General features: G+C 48.6%; 1 protein-coding gene across 2 annotated transcripts in view; it reads left to right on the forward strand.

The window, feature by feature from the left end:
- Positions 1-20,630, forward strand: part of STX8 (syntaxin 8) — a 157,822-nt gene that overhangs the window by 13,168 nt on the left and 124,024 nt on the right. For both annotated transcript variants that reach the window (XM_040331124.1, XM_040331123.1), the window contains 2 exons: positions 3,964-4,091; positions 8,213-8,305. In XM_040331124.1, coding sequence (XP_040187058.1) covers positions 3,964-4,091; positions 8,213-8,305 — 221 coding nt within the window. The remainder of the gene's footprint in view (positions 1-3,963; positions 4,092-8,212; positions 8,306-20,630) is intronic.

Below are 20,630 nucleotides of genomic sequence, written 5' to 3' on the forward strand. Positions count from 1 at the left end.
TTAGTTAAATCTGCAGCTGTAATCAGAAAGCGGTCTGCACACTCCAGCGCACAGCGATGATTTGAGGGGTTTAGGCGATTAGGAAGACGCAGACAGTGGGTGGCTAATTGGATAATCTTTAATCTTCACACCAGTGAAAAGCCGAGCCGGTGCCCCGGATCAGACGGCGGAGGAAGTTTTATGGCCGCGGCCTGCGGGGGGGGAAAAATCTCGTGCTGAGCGCGTCAGGGAGATTACACTTTCCAGCCGGGATAATCCCCAAATATGTCCGTATCATGTCAGGGGCCGAAAATATTTCCACTTTATTTTTTTATTATTTTAATGAGTGAAAAGGAACAACTCTGACTACTGATTTACGCTAACGACACGGAAGAGATATACAGTAAAACCTTGGTTTGAGAGTGACTTGGTTTGAGAGCGTTTTGCAAGACGAGCAAAATGTTTTAATAAATTTTGCCTTGATATACAAGTGACGTCTTGATATAAGAGTAGCGTCATGTCACCACTGAGTATAAAAGAGAAGAGAAGCTCCTCCTCTAAGTGTAGCAATCTGGGTTACATGTAATGAAGGGACAACATTTAGCAACTTATTGCTACACTTAGAGGCGAATCTCTTCTCTTTTATACCCTGTAAAAAAAATGCTTTGATATACAAGCGCTTTGGATTACAAGCGTGTTTCCGGAACGAATTATACTCGCAATCCGAGGTTTTACTGTATGTGAAAAAATTCTCTGCATGGGCCGTAATATTCGTGATCTGTTCTGGATCATTTTTATAGGTGGATTTTGCCCTTAAAGGGGTTCGTGTTTTTTCACCTTGATGCATCCTATGGAGGAGCCGCTGAGGGACCCCAGAAGAGGCTGTTTGGGGCCGCTTTTCGGGCGCTTTTAACCCTTACCCTTAAAACTAGCGTGGCTTTACCGCTAACGCCCGCACCGCCCCAGTGTGAAAGTAGCCTTAAAGGGGTTGTAAAGGTTCGTGTTTTTTCACCTTAATGCACCCTATGCAATAAGGTGAAAAAACACCTGGCTGTCACGGCCCCCCCCCGGTTTACTCGCGTGAGCCCGTTTACCAGCTCTCCGCGTCTCCACGGAGTCTGGACGTTGATTTGATAGACTGATAGCAGCGCAGCCATTGGCTCCCGCTGCTGTTTAAATCCAATGACGCGGGGGGCGGGGCCAAGTTATACTCTCTGAGTTTATGGACGCCGAGTGTATGGCACGGGAGCGGGGCCGCAGGGTAACCCCCTCTGGGAAGCTTTCTTCCGAGGGGGTTACCGTGCGGCCCCGCTCCCGCAATAGCTTCCCAGAGGGGGGTTAGCTATCACGGGGACCCCAGAAGAGGACGCTCGGGGCCGCTTTTCGGGCACTTTTAACCCTTTCCTCGGCTGCTAGTGGGTGGCTAAAAGCGGTCCACTAGCGGCCAAAATCCGTCGCTATAACAGCGGTAAAGCGCTTCTAAAACTAGCGTCGCTTTACCGCTAATGCCCGCGCCGCCCCAGTGTGAAAGTAGCCTTCAAGGGGTTGTAAAGGTTCGTGTTTTTTCACCTTAATACATCCTATGCAATAAGGTGAAAAAACACCTGGCTGTCACGGCCCCCCCAGCCCCCCCCCCATTTTACTTGTGTGAGCCCATTTACCAGCTCTGCGCGTCTCCACGGAGTCTGGCCGTTGATTGGATAGATTGATAGCAGCACAGCCGCTGGCTCCCACTGCTGTCAAATCCAATGACGCAGGGGGCGGGGCCGAGTCATACACTCGGCATCTATGGACGCTGAGTGTATGGCACGGGAGCGGGGCCGCAGGGTAACCCCCTCTGGGAAGCTCTCTCCCGAGGGGCTTACCCTTCGGCCCCGCTCCCGCATCAGCTTCCCAGAGGGGGTTAGCTATCGGGAGGAGGAGCCACGGGAGCTGCCGTGGGACCCCAGAAGAGGACGTTTGGGGCCGCTTTTCGGTCGCTTTTAACCCTTTCCTCGGCCCTAGCGGAGGGGTGAAATCATTTCGCTAGCGGCCGAAAGCCGCCGCTATTACAGCGGTAAAGTACTGCTAAACGCCCTGCGCCACCCCAGTGTGAAAACAGCCTTAACTATTTTAGGACCCCTTCACGTCGATATACGTCGGCAGAATGGCACGGCTGGGCACAATCGCGTACCTGTATGTGCCCAGCCGTGGGGTCGCGAGCGCGCTGCCGGCGGCACGCTCGCGACCTGGTCCGAAGCTCTGTGACGGCTGTGCTTTACTGCTAACGCCCGCACTGCCCCAGTGTGAAAGTAGCCTAAATCGTACCTGGCGGTCCTGCCATGAAGGTCCTTGTTTAAACCCTTTCTGATAGAGGGGTGACAACGCTTTGTTCTCGTCTCCCACACGTTGTCACCAATCGGGAAACTCGCCCTGAGATATGCCATGCCGCCATCGCTGGGCAGGAAAATGGCTGAAAGGTGCCACAGGAGATCAGTAGCGCTAAAATGTAAACAAATGAAGGGGGGGAAAAAAAGGATTATTTCATTAAAGGCATTTGTTTTATAAAGTGTACTAAAATATAGCTACTGTTCACATCTTAAGCCTATAAAACAGCAGAGCAGGGACTGTGCAGGTCGCTACGCCGGGGAAATGCGGCTTCACATCTGGCTGAATCCTCCGTGTAACAAACTGCCACCAGCACTGCCCACATTTGGCCACTAGATGGCTCTCTACTCCACTTTATGTGGCACGCGGTAGTTACCAATGAACGCTTTTTTACTCCTCACATTGCTGCCCGCACCAAAATCGCATCCGATTCCCAGCAAGACGTCCAAACTCTATTATTCAAACTCTATTAGTATTCAAAAAGAAATTTTTCAGGAATGACTGTTTTATCTCTCAACCATTCAACTTCAATTTAACTTTTACACTGACCCTTTTTTTATATAAGGCGTTGTCTCTTAAAATAAATGCTTGGCTTGAGACATTTAGCCACTTAACCTCCCCGGAAGGTTTTACCCCCCCCCCCCCATGACAAGGGCATTTTTTTGCTCTTCAGCACTGCGCTACTTTAGCTGGCAATTGCGCGGTCATGCAACACTATCCAAATGACACTTATATCATTTTTTACACACAAACAGAGCTTTCTTTTGGTGGTATTTAAACCCCCACTAGGTTTTAGAACAGAAATTGGAAAACATTATTTTTATTCAAAATCTTTGGTCCTTTTATTGTGTGTAATATACTGTATTTATCGCGGTATAACGCGCTCCCGCGTATAGCGCGCACCCCCTAAAGTGGCCCCGAATCCTTTGGAAATGTTTTTTTTTTGTACTTACAGTTTTGGTGTCTTGCGCGGCGTCCATCGGCGGCCTCGTCGGGTCCGGCGTCCGTCTGTGGCTTCGGGTGTCCTCTTCGTCGGGTCCGGCGTCCTTCTGCGGCTTCGGGTGTCCTCTTCGCCGGGTCCGGGGTCCGTCTGCGGCGTCCTTGCGTCCTCCCCGCTCGTTTCCTGCGCCGAGTTTGAATAATGCGCCGACATATACAGAGCGCAGTACACTCGTGTATTGTCGGGCAGGCTCGGCAACACTCGCGCTCACGTCCTGTACGTCCAGGACGTAAGCGCGGAAGGAGCCAAGACTGGCCGACTATACCCGAGTGTACTGCGCTCGGTATATGTCGGCGCAGTATTCAAAACTCAGCGCGGGTATCGGCGTATACCGCGCACCCACGATTTTTCCTTGATTTTCAGGGCAAAAAAGTGCGCGGTATACGCCGATAAATACGGTATATATAATATAAAATCTATAAAAAATAAAATAAATAAATACACACACATTGTTTATTTTATTTTTTATATATATTACACACACTAAAAATGATTATATATATATATATATATACATACTTACTGTGTGTGTGTATTTATTTATTTATTTGATTGTTTATATATTTTATATTTCTCGGCTCAAACTTACGTCGGTTTTCACCTTCCTCTGTTACCAGGTCGAGCCTGATGAGCGGCGGTGCCTCGGGGAGCTCTAGATCCAACCCATGGGTGATGGAGGAGCCCGAAGAGACAAGAAACCTGTCCAGTCGGGATCTGAAGCAGCAGCAGCAGCGGATGATAGCAGGTAACATTACTTTACTAGGAACCAGTGACATCACCGAAATGCATATTCATGAGGACACAGCCTATGCAATCACTAGAGACCAGTGACATCACCGAGACCCTTCATATTCATGAGAACACAACCTATCCAATCACTAGAGACCAGTGACATCATCGAAATGCATATTCATGAGAACACAGCCTATCCATCACTAGAGACCAGTGACATCACCGAGACCCTTCATATTCATGAGAACACAGCCTATCCAATCACTAGAGACCAGTGACATCACCGAGACCCTTCATATTCATGAGAACACAGCCTATCCAATCACTAGAGACCAGTGACATCACCGAGACCCTTCATATTCATGAGAACACAGCCTATCCAATCACTAGAGACCAGTGACATCACTGAGACCCTTCATATTCATGAGAACACGGCCTATCCAATCACTGGAGACCAGTGACATCACCGAGACCCTTCATATTCATGAGAACACAGCCTATACAATCACTAGAGACCAGTGACATCACCGAGACCCTTCATATTCATGAGAACACAGCCTATCCAATCACTAGAGACCAGTGACATCACCGAGACCCTTCATATTCATGAGAACACAGCCTATCCAATCACTAGAGACCAGTGACATCACCGAGACCCTTCATATTCATGAGAACACAGCCTATCCAATCACTAGAGACCAGTGACATCACCGAGACCCTTCATATTCATGAGAACACAGCCTATCCAATCACTAGAGACCAGTGACATCACCGAGACCCTTCATATTCATGAGAACACAGCCTATCCAATCACTAGAGACCAGTGACATCACAGAGATCCTTCATATTCATGAGAACACAGCCTATCCAATCACTAGAGACCAGTGACATCACCGAGACCCTTCATATTCCTGAGAACACAGCCTATCCAATCACTAGAGACCAGTGACATCACCGAGACCCTTCATATTCATGAAAACACAGCCTATCCAATCACTAGAGACCAGTGACATCACCGAGACCCTTCATATTCATGAGAACGCAGCCTATCCATCACTAGAGACCAGTGACATCACCGAGACCCTTCATATTCATGAGAACACAGCCTATCCAATCACTAGAGACCAGTGACATCACCGAGACCCTTCATATTCATGAGAACACAGCCTATCCAATCACTAGAGACCAGTGACATCACCGAGACCCTTCATATTCATGAGAACACAGCCTATCCAATCACTAGAGACCAGTGACATCACCGAGACCCTTCATATTCATGAGAACACAGCCTATCCAATCACTAGAGACCAGTGACATCACCGAGACCCTTCATATTCATGAGAACACAGCCTATCCAATCACTAGAGACCAGTGACATCACTGAGACCCTTCATATTCATGAGAACACAGCCTATCCAATCACTAGAGACCAGTGACATCACCGAGACCCTTCATATTCATGAGAACACAGCCTATCCAATCACTAGAGACCAGTGACATCACGGAGACCCTTCATATTCATGAGAACACAGCCTATCCAATCACTAGAGACCCGTGACATCACCGAGACCCTTCATATTCATGAGAACACAGCCTATCCAATCACTAGAGACCAGTGACATCACTGAGACCCTTCATATTCATGAGAACACAGCCTATCCAATCACTAGAGACCAGTGACATCACGGAGACCCTTCATATTCATGAGAACACAGTCTATCCAATCACTAGAGACCAGTGACATCACAGAGACCCTTCATTTAAATGAAGATGCCTCCAGGTGAGGGTCAGGCAGACCTTTAGAGAGTACAAACTCCCCCGGCATTGTGAGAGACCAGCGCCTGTACAGAACATTTTCACTATAGAAAGAAAAGTTCACACTATTTAAAGTTAATTATGACCAATTTATTTCAAAACATTTTTCTGAGAAAGTTTTCAAAAGCTGGAAAAAAAGTTGGCGCCTCTACCAGATTCCGTGTTATTGCTATATTAAAATATTTGGGGATGTTCCTCCTTCAAATCCCAGCGTTTCAGTCCAGTTACCCCCCCCCCCCCCCCATGTCATGTTTTATGCTCTGGACGTCTGTCCGGACTATTCATTGTTTTTTTTGTTTTTTTAACCCTTTAAACTTTCTTCATCTCTTGTAGCCGGCACAGCCCCGGCCTCTCCTACAGCCTCATCGCAGCTCTGCTTTCATGTAACTCGCCAGTTGAGCAAAATATGATTAAAAGCAAGGGGGCTGGGGGGGGGGGGGGCCTATTATAACGACTCCATGTAATTAGGGCACATCTGGCCCTTTGCTTACAGACTTGGCCCGGGATTATTATTTTTTTTCGCGGTGTTTGGAGTCCAGGAACACGACCAAAACGAGAAGACACAAGTGATGACCTACTTAATTCCTCAGTTTTGACTTATAACCGCGTTCTAGCCGGGAAAGAGTTGAACTTTGGAAAGATGTTCTATACGTTATTTGTATGAATTGGCACTTGGCTTCTTTAACTGGGAATCTCAGTTTTTTTTGGAACGTCTTTAAAGTGAATTTGTCACCAAATTAGGGCAGTTCAAAGTGAGCATGGTATGGGAAAAGTTCACGAGTAGAGGTGTCCTCCTTCATGGAAAACCTAGATGTCAGGACCATCAGGATAGGCTGCGATAAAGTCAGCGGAAAGTTTTATATGCAAGTCTTGACTTTTCACTTGGTCCCGCCTCCCTGTTGGCCAGTGAGGTCACGGAGCACATTGAAAACAAATGGAAAAGGAAAATTTCAAGCACAATCTGCAGCACCGGGATCCCCCGCTGCTCAGCAGTCATTGGTTGCTAGGCCCCCTGGCGTCCTAGCAACCAATGATGTCATGTGTGCGCTCCTCCTCCTGCAGCAAGCTTCTCCTGCCCCAGCTCGTGCTCCCTGTAGCAAGCTTCTCCTGCCCCAGCTCGTACCCCCTGTAGCAAGCTTCTCCTGCCCCAGCTCATTCCCACCGCAGCTCGCTTCTTCTCCCTCAGCTTGTGTCCCCTACAGCTTACTTCTTCTCCCCCAGCTCATGCCCCCTACAGCTCGCTTCTTCTCCCCCAGCTCATGCCCCCTACAGCTCGCTTCTTCTCCCCCAGCTCATGACCCTGCAGTGCAGCTCGTGCCCCCCACATCTCGCTTCTTCTCCCCCAGCTTGCGCCCCCTGCAGCTCGCTTCTTCTTCCCCAGCTCGCTCCCCCCGCAGCTCGCCTTCTTTTCCCCCAGCTCGTGCCCCCTGCAGCTCGCTTCTTCTCCCCCAGCTCGTGCCCCCTGCAGCTTGCTACTTCTCCCCCAGCTCATGCCCCCTGCAGCTTGTTTCTTCTCCCACAACTCGTGCCCCCGCCTCTCGTTTCTTCTCCCCCAGCTCATGCCCCCTGCAGCTTGTTTCTTCTCCCCCAGCTCGTGCCCCCTGCAGCTCGCTTCTTCTTCTTCCCCAGCTCGTGCCCCCTGCAGCTCGCTTCTTCTCCCCCAGCTCGTGCCCCCTTCAGCTCGCTTCTTCTCCCCTAGCTCGTGCCCCCTGCAGCTTGCTACTTCTCCCCCAGCTCATGCTCCCTGCAGCTTGTTTCTTCTGCCACAACTCGTGCCCGCTTGTTTCTTCTCCCCCAGCTCATGCTCCCTGCAGCTTGTTTCTTCTACCCAAGCTCGTGCCCCCTACAGCTTGTTTCTTCTACCCAAGCTCGTGCCCCCTACAGCTTGTTTCTTCTACCCCAGCTCGTGCCCCCTGCAGCTCACTACTTCTCCCCCAGCTCGTGCCCCCTGCAGCTCGCTTCTTATCCCCCAGCTCGTGCCCCCTGCAGCTCGCTTCTTCTCCCCCAGCTCCCGCATCCTGCCTGTCTGACGACAGGGACATATTGATCAGGTACACTGTTCATTTGATGGCCTCTTCCAGGTGCACTCGCATGGACCACAACAGATCTAGAAGTATACTCTAATGGGGGGAACCTGATCTATGGGGGCACCCTGGTGTTAAGAGGCACTCTGATGGGGATATCTGGTGTAAGGTGGCACTCTGATGGGGATACCTGATGTACCCCTCTTCTAAATGATCTTTACCATAAGTTTGATGTATACAAAAAGATAAAATGCGAAAGTGAATAAAAAAGTAAAATAAAAATCTCTGTGTTCAGAACAAGATGCTGGTTTGGATGCTCTCAGCAACATCCTGGGCCGACAGAAGCAGATGGGCTACGACATCGGGAATGAGCTGGACGACCAGAACGGTGAGCGGTTACTATTGCACTTATTGCTCTGTGTGCTGTGATTGGTTCAGGACCAGCCTGGGTTCTTCCTAACCGTGAACCTTCTGATACTGGCAGGGCTGTCTTAATAGCATCATGGGCCCCAGGGCAAAGTAATGCACTGGGCCCCTACCAGCATGCCCCAATTTACGCTCTTATTTCCAAGAATTACTTGATACAATTAAACATATTTATTAGTACTTTCAAAAAAAATATATATTTCAAACAATATAAAAAGCATTTGATGAATTAAAGACAAAGCAACACAAAGGGCACAGTACAGTGTTGGAGACAAGAGGGCACAGTATGGGGGGGAGGGGTCAGGAAGGCACAGCACAAATTCCAGAATGCTGCTCAGGACATGGTTATCCTGGGACAGCTTGGTAAAACGCTTGACTGGTCTGGGAAATCCAGGACAGGTGGCATGTATGATGTAATGCAAGACTATCATGGTGCCCCCTATGCACCCAGGGGTGCCCATGCATTAAGACAGCCCTGGATACTGGAGCAGGCTGTATTCTGTGATTTCAGTTTGTCAAATTATTTTTTTGTACAAGCAAATTAATTGATTGTTTTGCTGTTTGTAGAAGATCTACGTAAGAAATATTTGTAAAAATGTTTGCTGGGCTACTAACATGCAGAAAATTTTTACTTGTGCTAAAGTCAGGAGCTCATATTATTTGAAGTGGAACTCCAGAGAAAAAGTTTTAATGTTTTTGGATAGAGCGAGAACGTTCTGTTTGGTTTTAATTGCTTTGCTTTGAAATTGTGGAAAGAAAAACAGGCCAATTAACAGTGTCAACATTACAGGTCAACATACAGTGTATAAAAAATGTTCATCAGTGGCTAAGGAGATTCTGGACTAGTATTCTGGGGTTCAGAGTATGTAAAGAATCTAAATCTGCCATGTATCTCTAATCCAGCGATTGAAGCGGGATCTAGAGTCCTTGCAAAATATTTTTTCATACCTAAGAAATAACAGAAAGTGGGAGGAATCCTCCTCAAAGTGATGTCAATCACTCTTAGACAGTTGGCACCAAAACTGGTTTCCTCATTGGAAGATTCCCCCAAAACTGTTTTCCTCTGAAGATTTCCCCAACACTGGGTTCCTTGTTGGAAGATTTCCCCAACACTGTTTTTCTTTGTTGGAAGACTTTCCCCAAAACTCTTTTTCTCATTGGAAGCCTTCCCCCAACACTGGTTCCCTCGTTGGAAGCCTTCCCCCAACACTGGTTCCCTCGTTGGAAGCCTTCCCCCAACACTGGTTCCCTCGTTGGAAGCCTTCCCCCCAACACTGGTTCCCTCGTTGGAAGCCTTCCCCCAACACTGGTTCCCTCGTTGGAAGCCTTCCCCCAACACTGGTTCCCTCGTTGGAAGCCTTCCCCCAACACTGGTTCCCTCGTTGGAAGCCTTCCCCCAACACTGGTTCCCTCGTTGGAAGCCTTCCCCCAACACTGGTTCCCTCGTTGGAAGCCTTCCCCCAACACTGGTTCCCTCGTTGGAAGCCTTCCCCCAACACTGGTTCCCTCGTTGGAAGCCTTCCCCCAACACTGGTTCCCTCGTTGGAAGCCTTCCCCCAACACTGGTTCCCTCGTTGGAAGCCTTCCCCCAACACTGGTTCCCTCGTTGGAAGCCTTCCCCCAACACTGGTTCCCTCGTTGGAAGCCTTCCCCCAACACTGGTTCCCTCGTTGGAAGCCTTCCCCCAACACTGGTTCCCTCGTTGGAAGCCTTCCCCCAACACTGGTTCCCTCGTTGGAAGCCTTCCCCCAACACTGGTTCCCTCGTTGGAAGCCTTCCCCCAACACTGGTTCCCTCGTTGGAAGCCTTCCCCCAACACTGGTTCCCTCGTTGGAAGCCTTCCCCCAACACTGGTTCCCTCGTTGGAAGCCTTCCCCCAACACTGGTTCCCTCGTTGGAAGCCTTCCCCCAACACTGGTTCCCTCGTTGGAAGCCTTCCCCCAACACTGGTTCCCTCGTTGGAAGCCTTCCCCCAACACTGGTTCCCTCGTTGGAAGCCTTCCCCCAACACTGGTTTCCTCGTTGGAAGCCTTCCCCCAACATTAGTTTTCTCGTTGGAAGACTTCCCCTGAAACTGGTTTCCTTGTTGGAAAACTCCCCCCCGCCCCCCACGCTGGTTTCCTCGATGGATGATTCCCCTAAAATTGGTTTGCTGAAGACAAGCAGACTAAGGACATGGATTACTGGAACCACGTCCTGTGGTCTGATGAGACAAGATAAAGGTATTTGGTGTCAGATGGTGTCAGGCGTGTGTGGGGGGGAGGGGTGTCAGGCGTGTGTGGGGGGGGGGCCAGGTGAGGAGGACAAAGACAAGTGTGTCTTGTCTACAGTCAGGCATGGTGGTGGGAGTGTCATGGTCTGGGGCTGCATGAGTGCTGCCGGCACTGGGGGGCTACAGATCCTTGAGGGGACCATGAATGCCAACATGTACTGTGACATGCTGAAGCAGAGCATGATCCCCTCCCTTCAGAGACTGCACTGCAGGGTAGTATTCCAACATAAGGACCCCAAACACACCTCCAAGACCACCACTGCCTTGCTAAAGAAGCTGAGGGTAAAGGTGATGGACTGGCCAAGCATGTCTCCAGACCTAAACCCTATTGATCATCTGTGGGACATCCTAAAACGGAAGGGGGAGGAGCGCAAGGTCTCCAACATCCACCAGCTCTGTGATGTCATCATGGAGGAGGGGAAGAGGACTCCAGTGGCAACTTGTGAAGCTCTGGTGACCTCCATGCCCAAGAGGGTTAAGGCAGTGCTGGAAAATAATGGCGGCCACACAAAATATTGACACTTTGGGCCCAATTTGGACATTTTCATTGTCCTTACTTTTGTTGCCAGCGGTTTAGACATTAATGGCTGTGTGTTGAGTTATTTTGAGGGGACAGCACATTTACACCCTTATACAAGCTGTACACTCACTACACAACATTGTAGATACAAAGTGTCATTACTTCAGTGTTGTCACATGAAAAGATACAAGAAAAGATTTACACAAATGGGAGGGGTGTACTTACTTTTGTGAGAAAAGTGGTTTAAATGATAATTTTTTCCCCCTTTTTTATGAAGCTCAGAGTTCTTCTTTAGCAGTGAAGTATGATGTCGTTACTATGATGTCACTGTTTACAAAAGTAAAACTCTCCCTCTGGCCCCGGCTGAATATCTTTCTCTCCCCCCCCACAGACCTTGTCTTGTCAAGTGGGTGACATTTGCAAGGTGTTTTTGTCCTGCGCCGGGTCAAACAGACAAGAAAACAAACCATTTCCTCGCTGCGGTAATAATATTTGTCTCTTGTGAGAACCTCGCGCTGACAAAACAAACAGAGAGAACGCACAATCCACCGTCTCGGAGGGGGGGAGGGGGGGGGCTGCTCCAGATGATGGATACTGCGGTGCCCTGGCGCCCAACCTGCGGCCCCTTTTTGGTGTTTACTGTGCAGCAAGTAGTCAATGTTGTCCTTGCCTAGGTCCTTACTCGGGGACTGTGAAGGAAAATAATAAATAAAGCGTCTTGTACCTTGGTGGGGACGCGTCTCGATGGAATGTGATTGTAAACATTAAGCTTAAAATAGAAATTAAAGCAAAACATTTGTGTGTAGATATAAAAAATATTATAAATACCTTTTTATTTTTATTTTGTATAAGTGATCACATCCCCTCTGTTCTCAGGTGCATAATAGCTGGGGGGAGGAGAAGCAGTAGCAGTAGCACACTGAGCTTCCCAGTGAATGCCTATGCAGAGGGGGGGGGGGGCGTGTGTCAGCAGGACAAGTCTGATCATTGGAGGAGAGAGAAGGCTGTGTTCCCAGCACAGCTAGAGAACCGTCCACACTGTGCTCTCCTGCTTGGTGTGGTCAGTTTTTTAATAGTGAAGCAGAGGGACTGGCAGAATCACCAGGGACTTCACATAAAGGAAGTAATAAAAAGAGAACAGGAGACTTCTCCTTACCAGTACATGGGACAGCAGGTATGTATGTCAGGAATATGAAACGCTTTAGGCTGCATTCACACCTGAGCGTTTTGTCGCCTGAAGCGCGACGCTCCAAAACGCTGGAGGGGAAAAAATACATTATTCTCTATGGAGATGGCTCACATCTCCACTCCAAAACGCCGAACGCCTGAAGCTCAAACAAGTTCCGCGCGAATCGGACGGTTTGGGCGTTTTTGAGCGTTTGTATTTCCCATAGAAAGTAATGGAAACGCTCGATTCAAGCGACTAGCGCGACAACGAGCGTTTGCTACGGGCGTTTTGTCGCTTTAATCAATAGAACATTTCACCCAGGCAGAAGATAAATAAAATCTACAAACATAGCAACAAGTGATGAAAAGACGATCATTTATCCTATTGGCTAAAATAAAAAAACGTCGAACGACGCTGTATGCAAACGCGCAAATACGCATGAAAACGCCTGGAAAAAAACGACCAAACAAGCTACGCTCAGGTGTGAATGCAGCCTTAAAGCTGAACTCCAGACAGATATAAAAGATACATTGTAAAAAATACAGACCCTGACCTTTGACCCTGACCTTTGACCTTGACACTAACCCTGGCACTGACCTAGATAAAACCTTGATCTAGGTATATATTTTTTTTATTTTTTTATACATACTTTTTTTTTTCCCTCTGCAAGACAAAGAAAATATTGCACTAGTGACTGATACACTGTGGTAGCCAATCAGAGGCTATTACAGCGATCAGGTGACCTGGAATCTCGAGTTCCGGGTCCCTGATCATTAGTACGTGGCTCAGGGTGAGACCCCCCCCAGTGCTGGGAATGCGCCGTGCGCCCCAGGGAAATGAGAAAGCCGGGTCCAGCGAGGCCGCAGGTTTGTGTTACGTCGGCGTCAAGGGGTTTAAAGATAAAAAGCGTGGCGTAGCTCTACGTTTTGTCGCCGGTTACAATGCCGCACTCTGCAGAAATTGCTCACCTGCGATTGGCCGCCCTCCTGACTTTTCACCAGTTCAGCATAAGCAGCGGCGGGACGGATGTGTGTCGCGGGGAGTCGGCTGACCCCTCCGTCTTGTCCTCGGCCGTCCTCAGTGAGTCGGCTGACCCCTCCGTCTTGTCCTCGGCCGTCCTCAGTGAGTCGGCTGACCCCTCCGTCTTGTCCTCGGCCGTCCTCAGTGAGTCGGCTGACCCCTCCGTCTTGTCCTCGGCCGTCCTCAGTGAGTCGGCTGACCCCTCCGTCTTGTCCTCTGCCGTCCTCAGTGAGTCGGCTGACCCCTCCGTCTTGTCCTCGGCCGTCCTCAGTGAGTCGGCTGACCCCTCCGTCTTGTCCTCGGCCGTCCTCAGTGAGTCATCTGACCCCTCCGTCTTGTCCTCGGCCGTCCTCAGTGAGTCGGCTGACCCCTCCGTCTTGTCCTCGGCCGTCCTCAGTGAGTCGGCTGACCCCTCCGTCTTGTCCTTGGCCGTCCTCAGTGAGTCAGCTGACCCCTCCATCTTGTCCTCGGCCGTCCTCAGTGAGTCGGCTGACCCCTCCGTCTTGTCCTCAGTGAGTCAGCTGACCCCTTCGTCTTGTCCTCGGCCGTGCTCAGTGAGTCGGCTGACCCCTCCGTCTTGTCCTCGGCCGTCCTCAGTGAGTCGGCTGACCCCTCCGTCTTGTCCTCGGCCGTCCTCAGTGAGTTGGCTGACCCCTCCGTCTTGTCCTCAGTGAGTCGGCTGACCCCTCCGTCTTGTCCTCGGCCGTCCTCAGTGAGTCGGCTGACCCCTCCGTCTTGTCCTTGGCCATCCTCAGTGAGTCGGCTGACCCCTCCGTCTTGTCCTCGGCCGTCCTCAGTGAGTCGGCTGACCCCTCCGTCTTGTCCTCGGCCGTCCTCAGTGAGTCGGCTGACCCCTCCGTCTTGTCCTCGGCCGTCCTCAGTGAGTCGGCTGACCCCTCCGTCTTGTCCTCGGCCGTCCTCAGTGAGTCGGCTGACCCCTTCGTCTTGTCCTTGGCCGTCCTCAGTGAGTCAGCTGACCCCTCCATCTTGTCCTCGGCCGTCCTCAGTGAGTCGGCTGACCCCTCCGTCTTGTCCTCAGTGAGTCAGCTGACCCCTTCGTCTTGTCCTCGGCCGTCCTCAGTGAGTCGGCTGACCCCTCCGTCTTGTCCTCGGCCGTCCTCAGTGAGTCGGCTGACCCCTCCGTCTTGTCCTCGGCCGTCCTCAGTGAGTCAGCTGACCCCTTCGTCTTGTCCTCGGCCGTCCTCAGTGAGTCGGCTGACCCCTCCGTCTTGTCCTCGGCCGTCCTCAGTGAGTCGGCTGACCCCTTCGTCTTGTCCTCGGCCGTCCTCAGTGAGTTGGCTGACCCCTCCGTCTTGTCCTCAGTGAGTCGGCTGACCCCTCCGTCTTGTCCTCGGCCGTCCTCAGTGAGTCGGCTGACCCCTCCATCTTGTCCTCGGCCGTCCTCAGTGAGTCGGCTGACCCCTCCGTCTTGTCCTTGGCCATCCTCAGTGAGTCGGCTGACCCCTCCGTCTTGTCCTCGGCCGTCCTCAGTGAGTCGGCTGACCCCTCCGTCTTGTCCTCGGCCGTCCTCAGTGAGTCGGCTGACCCCTCCGTCTTGTCCTCGGCCGTCCTCAGTGAGTCGGCTGACCCCTCTGTCTTGTTCTCGGCCGTCCTCAGTGAGTCGGCTGACCCCTCCGTCTTGTCCTCGGCCGTCCTCAGTGAGTCGGCTGACCCCTCCGTCTTGTCCTCGGCTGTCCTCAGTGAGTCAGCTGACCCCTCCGTCTTGTCCTTGGCCGTCCTCAGTGAGTCAGTTGACCCCTCCGTCTTGTCCTTGGCCATCCTCAGTGAGTCGGCTGACCCCTCCGTCTTGTCCTCGGCCGTCCTCAGTGAGTCGGCTGACCCCTCCGTCTTGTCCTCGGCCGTCCTCAGTGAGTCGGCTGACCCCTCCGTCTTGTCCTCGGCTGTCCTGTGAGTCAGCTGACCCCTCCGTCTTGTCCTCGGCCGTCCTCAGTGAGTCAGCGGCCCCGCTTTATGGGAAGCAGCCCTTTGTGACTAAGAAATCCCTTTTTTAAGTCCGACCTTTTCCTTGTTTTAATGGCCAGGATTGCCGGCCCCTTCATTACCTAGATAAAATTTCCGCCCCTCCGTAATTGCAAACAGGCTTGTGTCCTGCCGCTCGCTATTGACGTCCTGTGATTTTACAACCGCTAGTAAATGTTTATACCATGGCGGGGCTTCCAAGTGCCGTGCGGCTAAGTCCCAGCGTGCCAGGGGCTGGCTTCGCTTCCAAATACACTGAGCACTGAGATATGGCATCTGAGAACGTCCATACACCACGCAATATTTTTGCACGCAATTTGCGGCAGTGGGGTGGCTGTTGGGCCATGCGGGTGATGATGCTCAAACCGTGTGTGGTGGTGTTCGATATTGTACAATTGATGCTAAGGGATGGTGCTTCTCCTCTTCCATGTGGAGAAAAAGAAGGGGCTGAAGTTCGGTCAGTTAGGGGATTGTGGGCGGAGACAGACAGATCTGCCATCACCTGTCGTGGTAACCCTCCCGGGCAATTAAAGTGGGGCTCTCTTAAGACACAGAATCTTGGCACCAACTGGTCTTCACCAGAGGAGAAGCGTTTAATTGCTTATCAGCTGTAAGTTATTGGCACCACATCCCTTTGATTGATAACAATATAGAAAAGAAAATTGGGACTTTGAAGGTGCAAAATACACAAACATGGTTTGCCGTTCCATGTGTATGCAGATGACACCCAGATCTATCTGAGCATGTCGGGGGGAAAATGGAGTCCAGTCTCCACTAGCAGCCTGTTCAGAAGAGATCGATCTGTGAATGAGTGACAACTTTCTTAACCGCTTGAGGACCGCCGCACGACGATATACGTTGGCAAAATGGCACAGCTGGGCACAAGGGCGTACATGTACGTCCCCTTTAAGATCCCATCAGTGGGTCGCGAGCGCGCCGCCGCGCCCGGGCCTCCGACGGTCATAGAGATGACTGGTGACCATGTGGTCAACAGTCATCTGTATGCTTCCCAGCCAGCGCCGGCCGATTCGCTCTCCTGGCCCCCGATGGCACGGGAGGGCCCAGAGAAGCACCGGATGGCGGCGGGAGGGGGGCGGGGAACGTACCCTCCCGCTGCCTATAAGAACGATCAAGTGGCGGAACCGCCGCTTTGATCATTCTTATCGTGCAGAGAATCGGCGGCTGAAGACGGTGATATCTGAATTATGCCTGTAGCTGCCCCCATCATTCAGATATCACCGCACAAAGCCGAGGACGTTATATGACGTCCTCGGTTGTAACCGTACTTCTATCTCGGTCTGATTCATGGGTTCTGACAGGTTTCCTTCCACTCTCCATAGACATGCTGGTAGGTTAATCAGATCCTGTCTATAAATTGGCCCTAGTATGTGTTTGTAAGCGCGTTGGGACCCTTCGGGGTAAGACTCAACTCAATTGCATCTCCCATGTTTTTTTATTTTATTTTATAGTCTGTCTGCCTAACTTTTTTGTTTCTGGGCCCTTGAATTCCGAATCGTCTGCTAGCTCCTAGACTGTTTTCTACACTACGTTCACCTCCACTCTATAGAAAGCCCGTCTTCAGATGTTTTATACATTTTTTTATTCGATGGGCAGTACATTTAGATGTCTTATCGCACGTCTTGGGCTTGTGTCCATGGGAGAAATTTTACACACTTAGGCCGTTCCTTGTCACGTGTCGCTGGGACTTAAAAAAAAAGTCAATAACTGGTTCCGATTTTTGGAACGCCTGCCCGTGGCGTGCGGGAATCGGCTCATTGGAGATAGGGGCGGGTGGAGTTCAGGCGGCGGAGAAAATGGCATTGTCATTGAGTAATGCTTGGCACGGGCTTGCGCTGATCTCCAGCCACGCAAGGGAAGAGGGCGATTATTAGCAGATCGGGATGTGGTTTATAGGCCCTGAGATGAGAACGTTACACGTAGACGCCTCAGCGGCTCGTCATGCCACGGTCACCATGACACTCCTTTTAAAATTCTTCCGTCTTCCAACAAAACCCCCCCAAAAAAAAAATGTTTTTGGGCGGGAACGGTAGATGGGACGCGGCGTATTCCACATTCCCTTCTCGCAGCCTTTGCATGCTCGCAGCACTAATAAGGTTGCCACTTGGCCCGGCATGAGAGGGATCCACACGAGCCAGCTACACGTGCCACCTGGCTCGCCGTCACCGGACCGGATCCAGCCCATCAAGTCTTCACATCTGGATGACGGGAATGCTTTTTTATCACACAGGCCTGGTCCTGCTCCTCTCTTTATTTGCTACAGCTCCCTGGGGAAAGTCTGGTTGTCGTTGAGACAGAAAGGGAAAAAAATATATAAAGTGACCCAAGTTTGCTTCCGGGAAACGAACAAGATTCAGTAAGAAGCAGCCGTGTCCTCAACTGAGAGCGCAGCGATTCGATTGGCGGTCTACATCTGTGTGAGGAGGACATATGGCATCATTTAACATCTAAATTAAGTCCCGCTCTTGTTATCCATTGCAATCAATTAGGTTTTACCATAATGAAAAGATAAAAATTAGCCTGGATTTTGGGCCTCGCAAAAAAAAAATTTCAGTAGCGGCACCCTTTAAAATTTGCAAACTCCTGAAGCACCCTGGTATAAAATGTGCTCCTCATCAATGGGAAACAAGGGCCTTGGTGAAATGAACTGGGGCTTTTAAAAAACGAAAGTGGCTTTATGGCGACGTAAACTTTTTAATATTTTAATTTTTTGCTAAATAATTCTTAGAACCCCCAAATATTTTATATATATATATATATATATAGAGAGAGATAGAGAGATGTATCTCTATTAGATGGATGGAGATATGGAGATATATAGATAGATGGAGATATATAGATAGATGGAGATATATAGATATAGATAGATGGAGATATATAGATATAGATAGATGGAGATATATAGATATAGATAGATGGAGATATATAGATATAGATAGATGGAGATGTATAGATAGATGGAGATATATAGATAGATGGAGATATATAGATAGATGGAGATATATAGATAGATGGAGATATATAGATAGATGGAGATATATAGATAGATGGAGATATATAGATAGATGGAGATATATAGATAGATGGAGATATATAGATATAGATAGTTGGAGATATATTGATATAGATAGATGGAGATATATAGATATAGATAGATGGAGATATATAGATATAGATAGATGGAGATATATAGATATAGATAGATGGAGATGTATAGATAGATGGAGATGTATAGATAGATGGAGATATATAGATAGATGGAGATATATAGATAGATGGAGATATATAGATAGATGGAGATATATAGATAGATGGAGATATATAGATAGATGGAGATATATAGATATATGGAGATATATAGATATAGATAGATGGAGATATATAGATATAGATAGATGGAGATATATAGATATAGATAGATGGAGATGTATAGATAGATGGAGATGTATAGATAGATGGAGATATATAGATAGATGGAGATATATAGATATAGATAGATGGAGATATATAGATATAGATAGATGGAGATGTATAGATAGATGGAGATATATAGATATAGATAGATGGAGATATATAGATATAGATAGATGGAGATATATAGATATAGATAGATGGAGATATATAGATATAGATAGATGGAGCTGTATAGATAGATGGAGCTATATAGATATAGATAGATGGAGCTATATAGATATAGATAGATGGAGATATATAGATATAGATAGATGGAGATATATAGATATAGATAGATGGAGATATATAGATATAGATAGATGGAGATATATAGATATAGATAGATGGAGATGTATAGATAGATGGAGATGTATAGATAGATGGAGATGTATAGATAGATGGAGATGTATAGATAGATGGAGATATATAGATATAGATAGATGGAGATATATAGATATAGATAGATGGAGATATATAGATATAGATAGATGGAGCTATATAGATATAGATAGATGGAGCTATATAGATAGATGGAGCTATATAGATAGATGGAGCTATATAGATATAGATAGATGGAGATATATAGATATAGATAGATGGAGATATATAGATATAGATGGAGATCTATAGATAGATAGATGGAGATCTATAGATAGATGGAGATCTATAGATAGATGGAGATCTATAGATAGATGGAGATATATAGATATAGATAGATGGAGATATATAGATATAGATAGATGGAGATATATAGATATAGATAGATGGAGATATATAGATATAGATAGATGGAGATATATAGATATAGATAGATGGAGCTATATAGATATAGATAGATGGAGCTATATAGATAGATGGAGATGTATAGATATAGATAGATGGAGATATATAGATATAGATAGATGGAGATATATAGATATAGATAGATGGAGATATATAGATATAGATAGATGGAGATATATAGATATAGATGGAGATCTATAGATAGATAGATGGAGATCTATAGATAGATGGAGATCTATAGATAGATGGAGATCTATAGATAGATAGATGGAGAGCTATAGATAGATAGATGGAGATATATAGATATAGATATCCAGGTATATCCTCTTCCCCTGCCAGTGCTCCTTGGCCTCCCTTCTGTCCAGATATCCAGGCATATGCTCTTCCCCGCCGGTGCTCCTTGGCCTCCCTTCTGTCCAGATATCCAGGTATATCCTCCTTTTCTTGACCTCCCTTCTGAACCCAGAGCAAGCTGCTTCCTATTGGGGCACCCAAGCAGGCTCACTCCCGAGCCGCTGCACTGTGTGTCCATTCACACACAGAGCCGCGGCTTGGCCCCGCCTCTTTCTCTCCAAATTGGCTCATTAGCTGTGATTGCGGGAACCAATAGGAGAGTCCCCGGAGAGACAAGGCTCTTGTGCATTTGGCTGGGTCTAAGGCAAGTATAAGGAGGGCTGAGGGGCTGCTGCCCAGAGAAGATTTTTTTTACCTTTATGCATAATTACATGAAGGTAAACAACCTAGAGCAGTGATGGAGAACCTCGGCACTCCAGATGTTTTGGGACTACATTTCCCATAATGCTTCAATACACTGCAGAGTGCATGAGGATCATGGGAAATGTAGTTCCAAAACCATCCGGGGTGCCGAGGTTCCCCATCACTCACCTAGAGCCTTTAAAACTTTAAACCTTCTGGAGTAACATCTGACCAGGTTGGCTCTGTGAAGCGTTGTAGGTGGTATATGTCCCTCGTGTACGATATCTGTTAATGTGTGTGTCAGTTGGCACCCCAGGTAAAGCTGATGGTCCCCCCCCCCCCCCTCCCTCGTTTCACGCTCCGATCGGCCTCCTTTC

Source organism: Rana temporaria, chromosome 12 (assembly GCF_905171775.1).
Source record: "Rana temporaria chromosome 12, aRanTem1.1, whole genome shotgun sequence".
Lineage (NCBI taxonomy): Eukaryota > Metazoa > Chordata > Amphibia > Anura > Ranidae > Rana > Rana temporaria.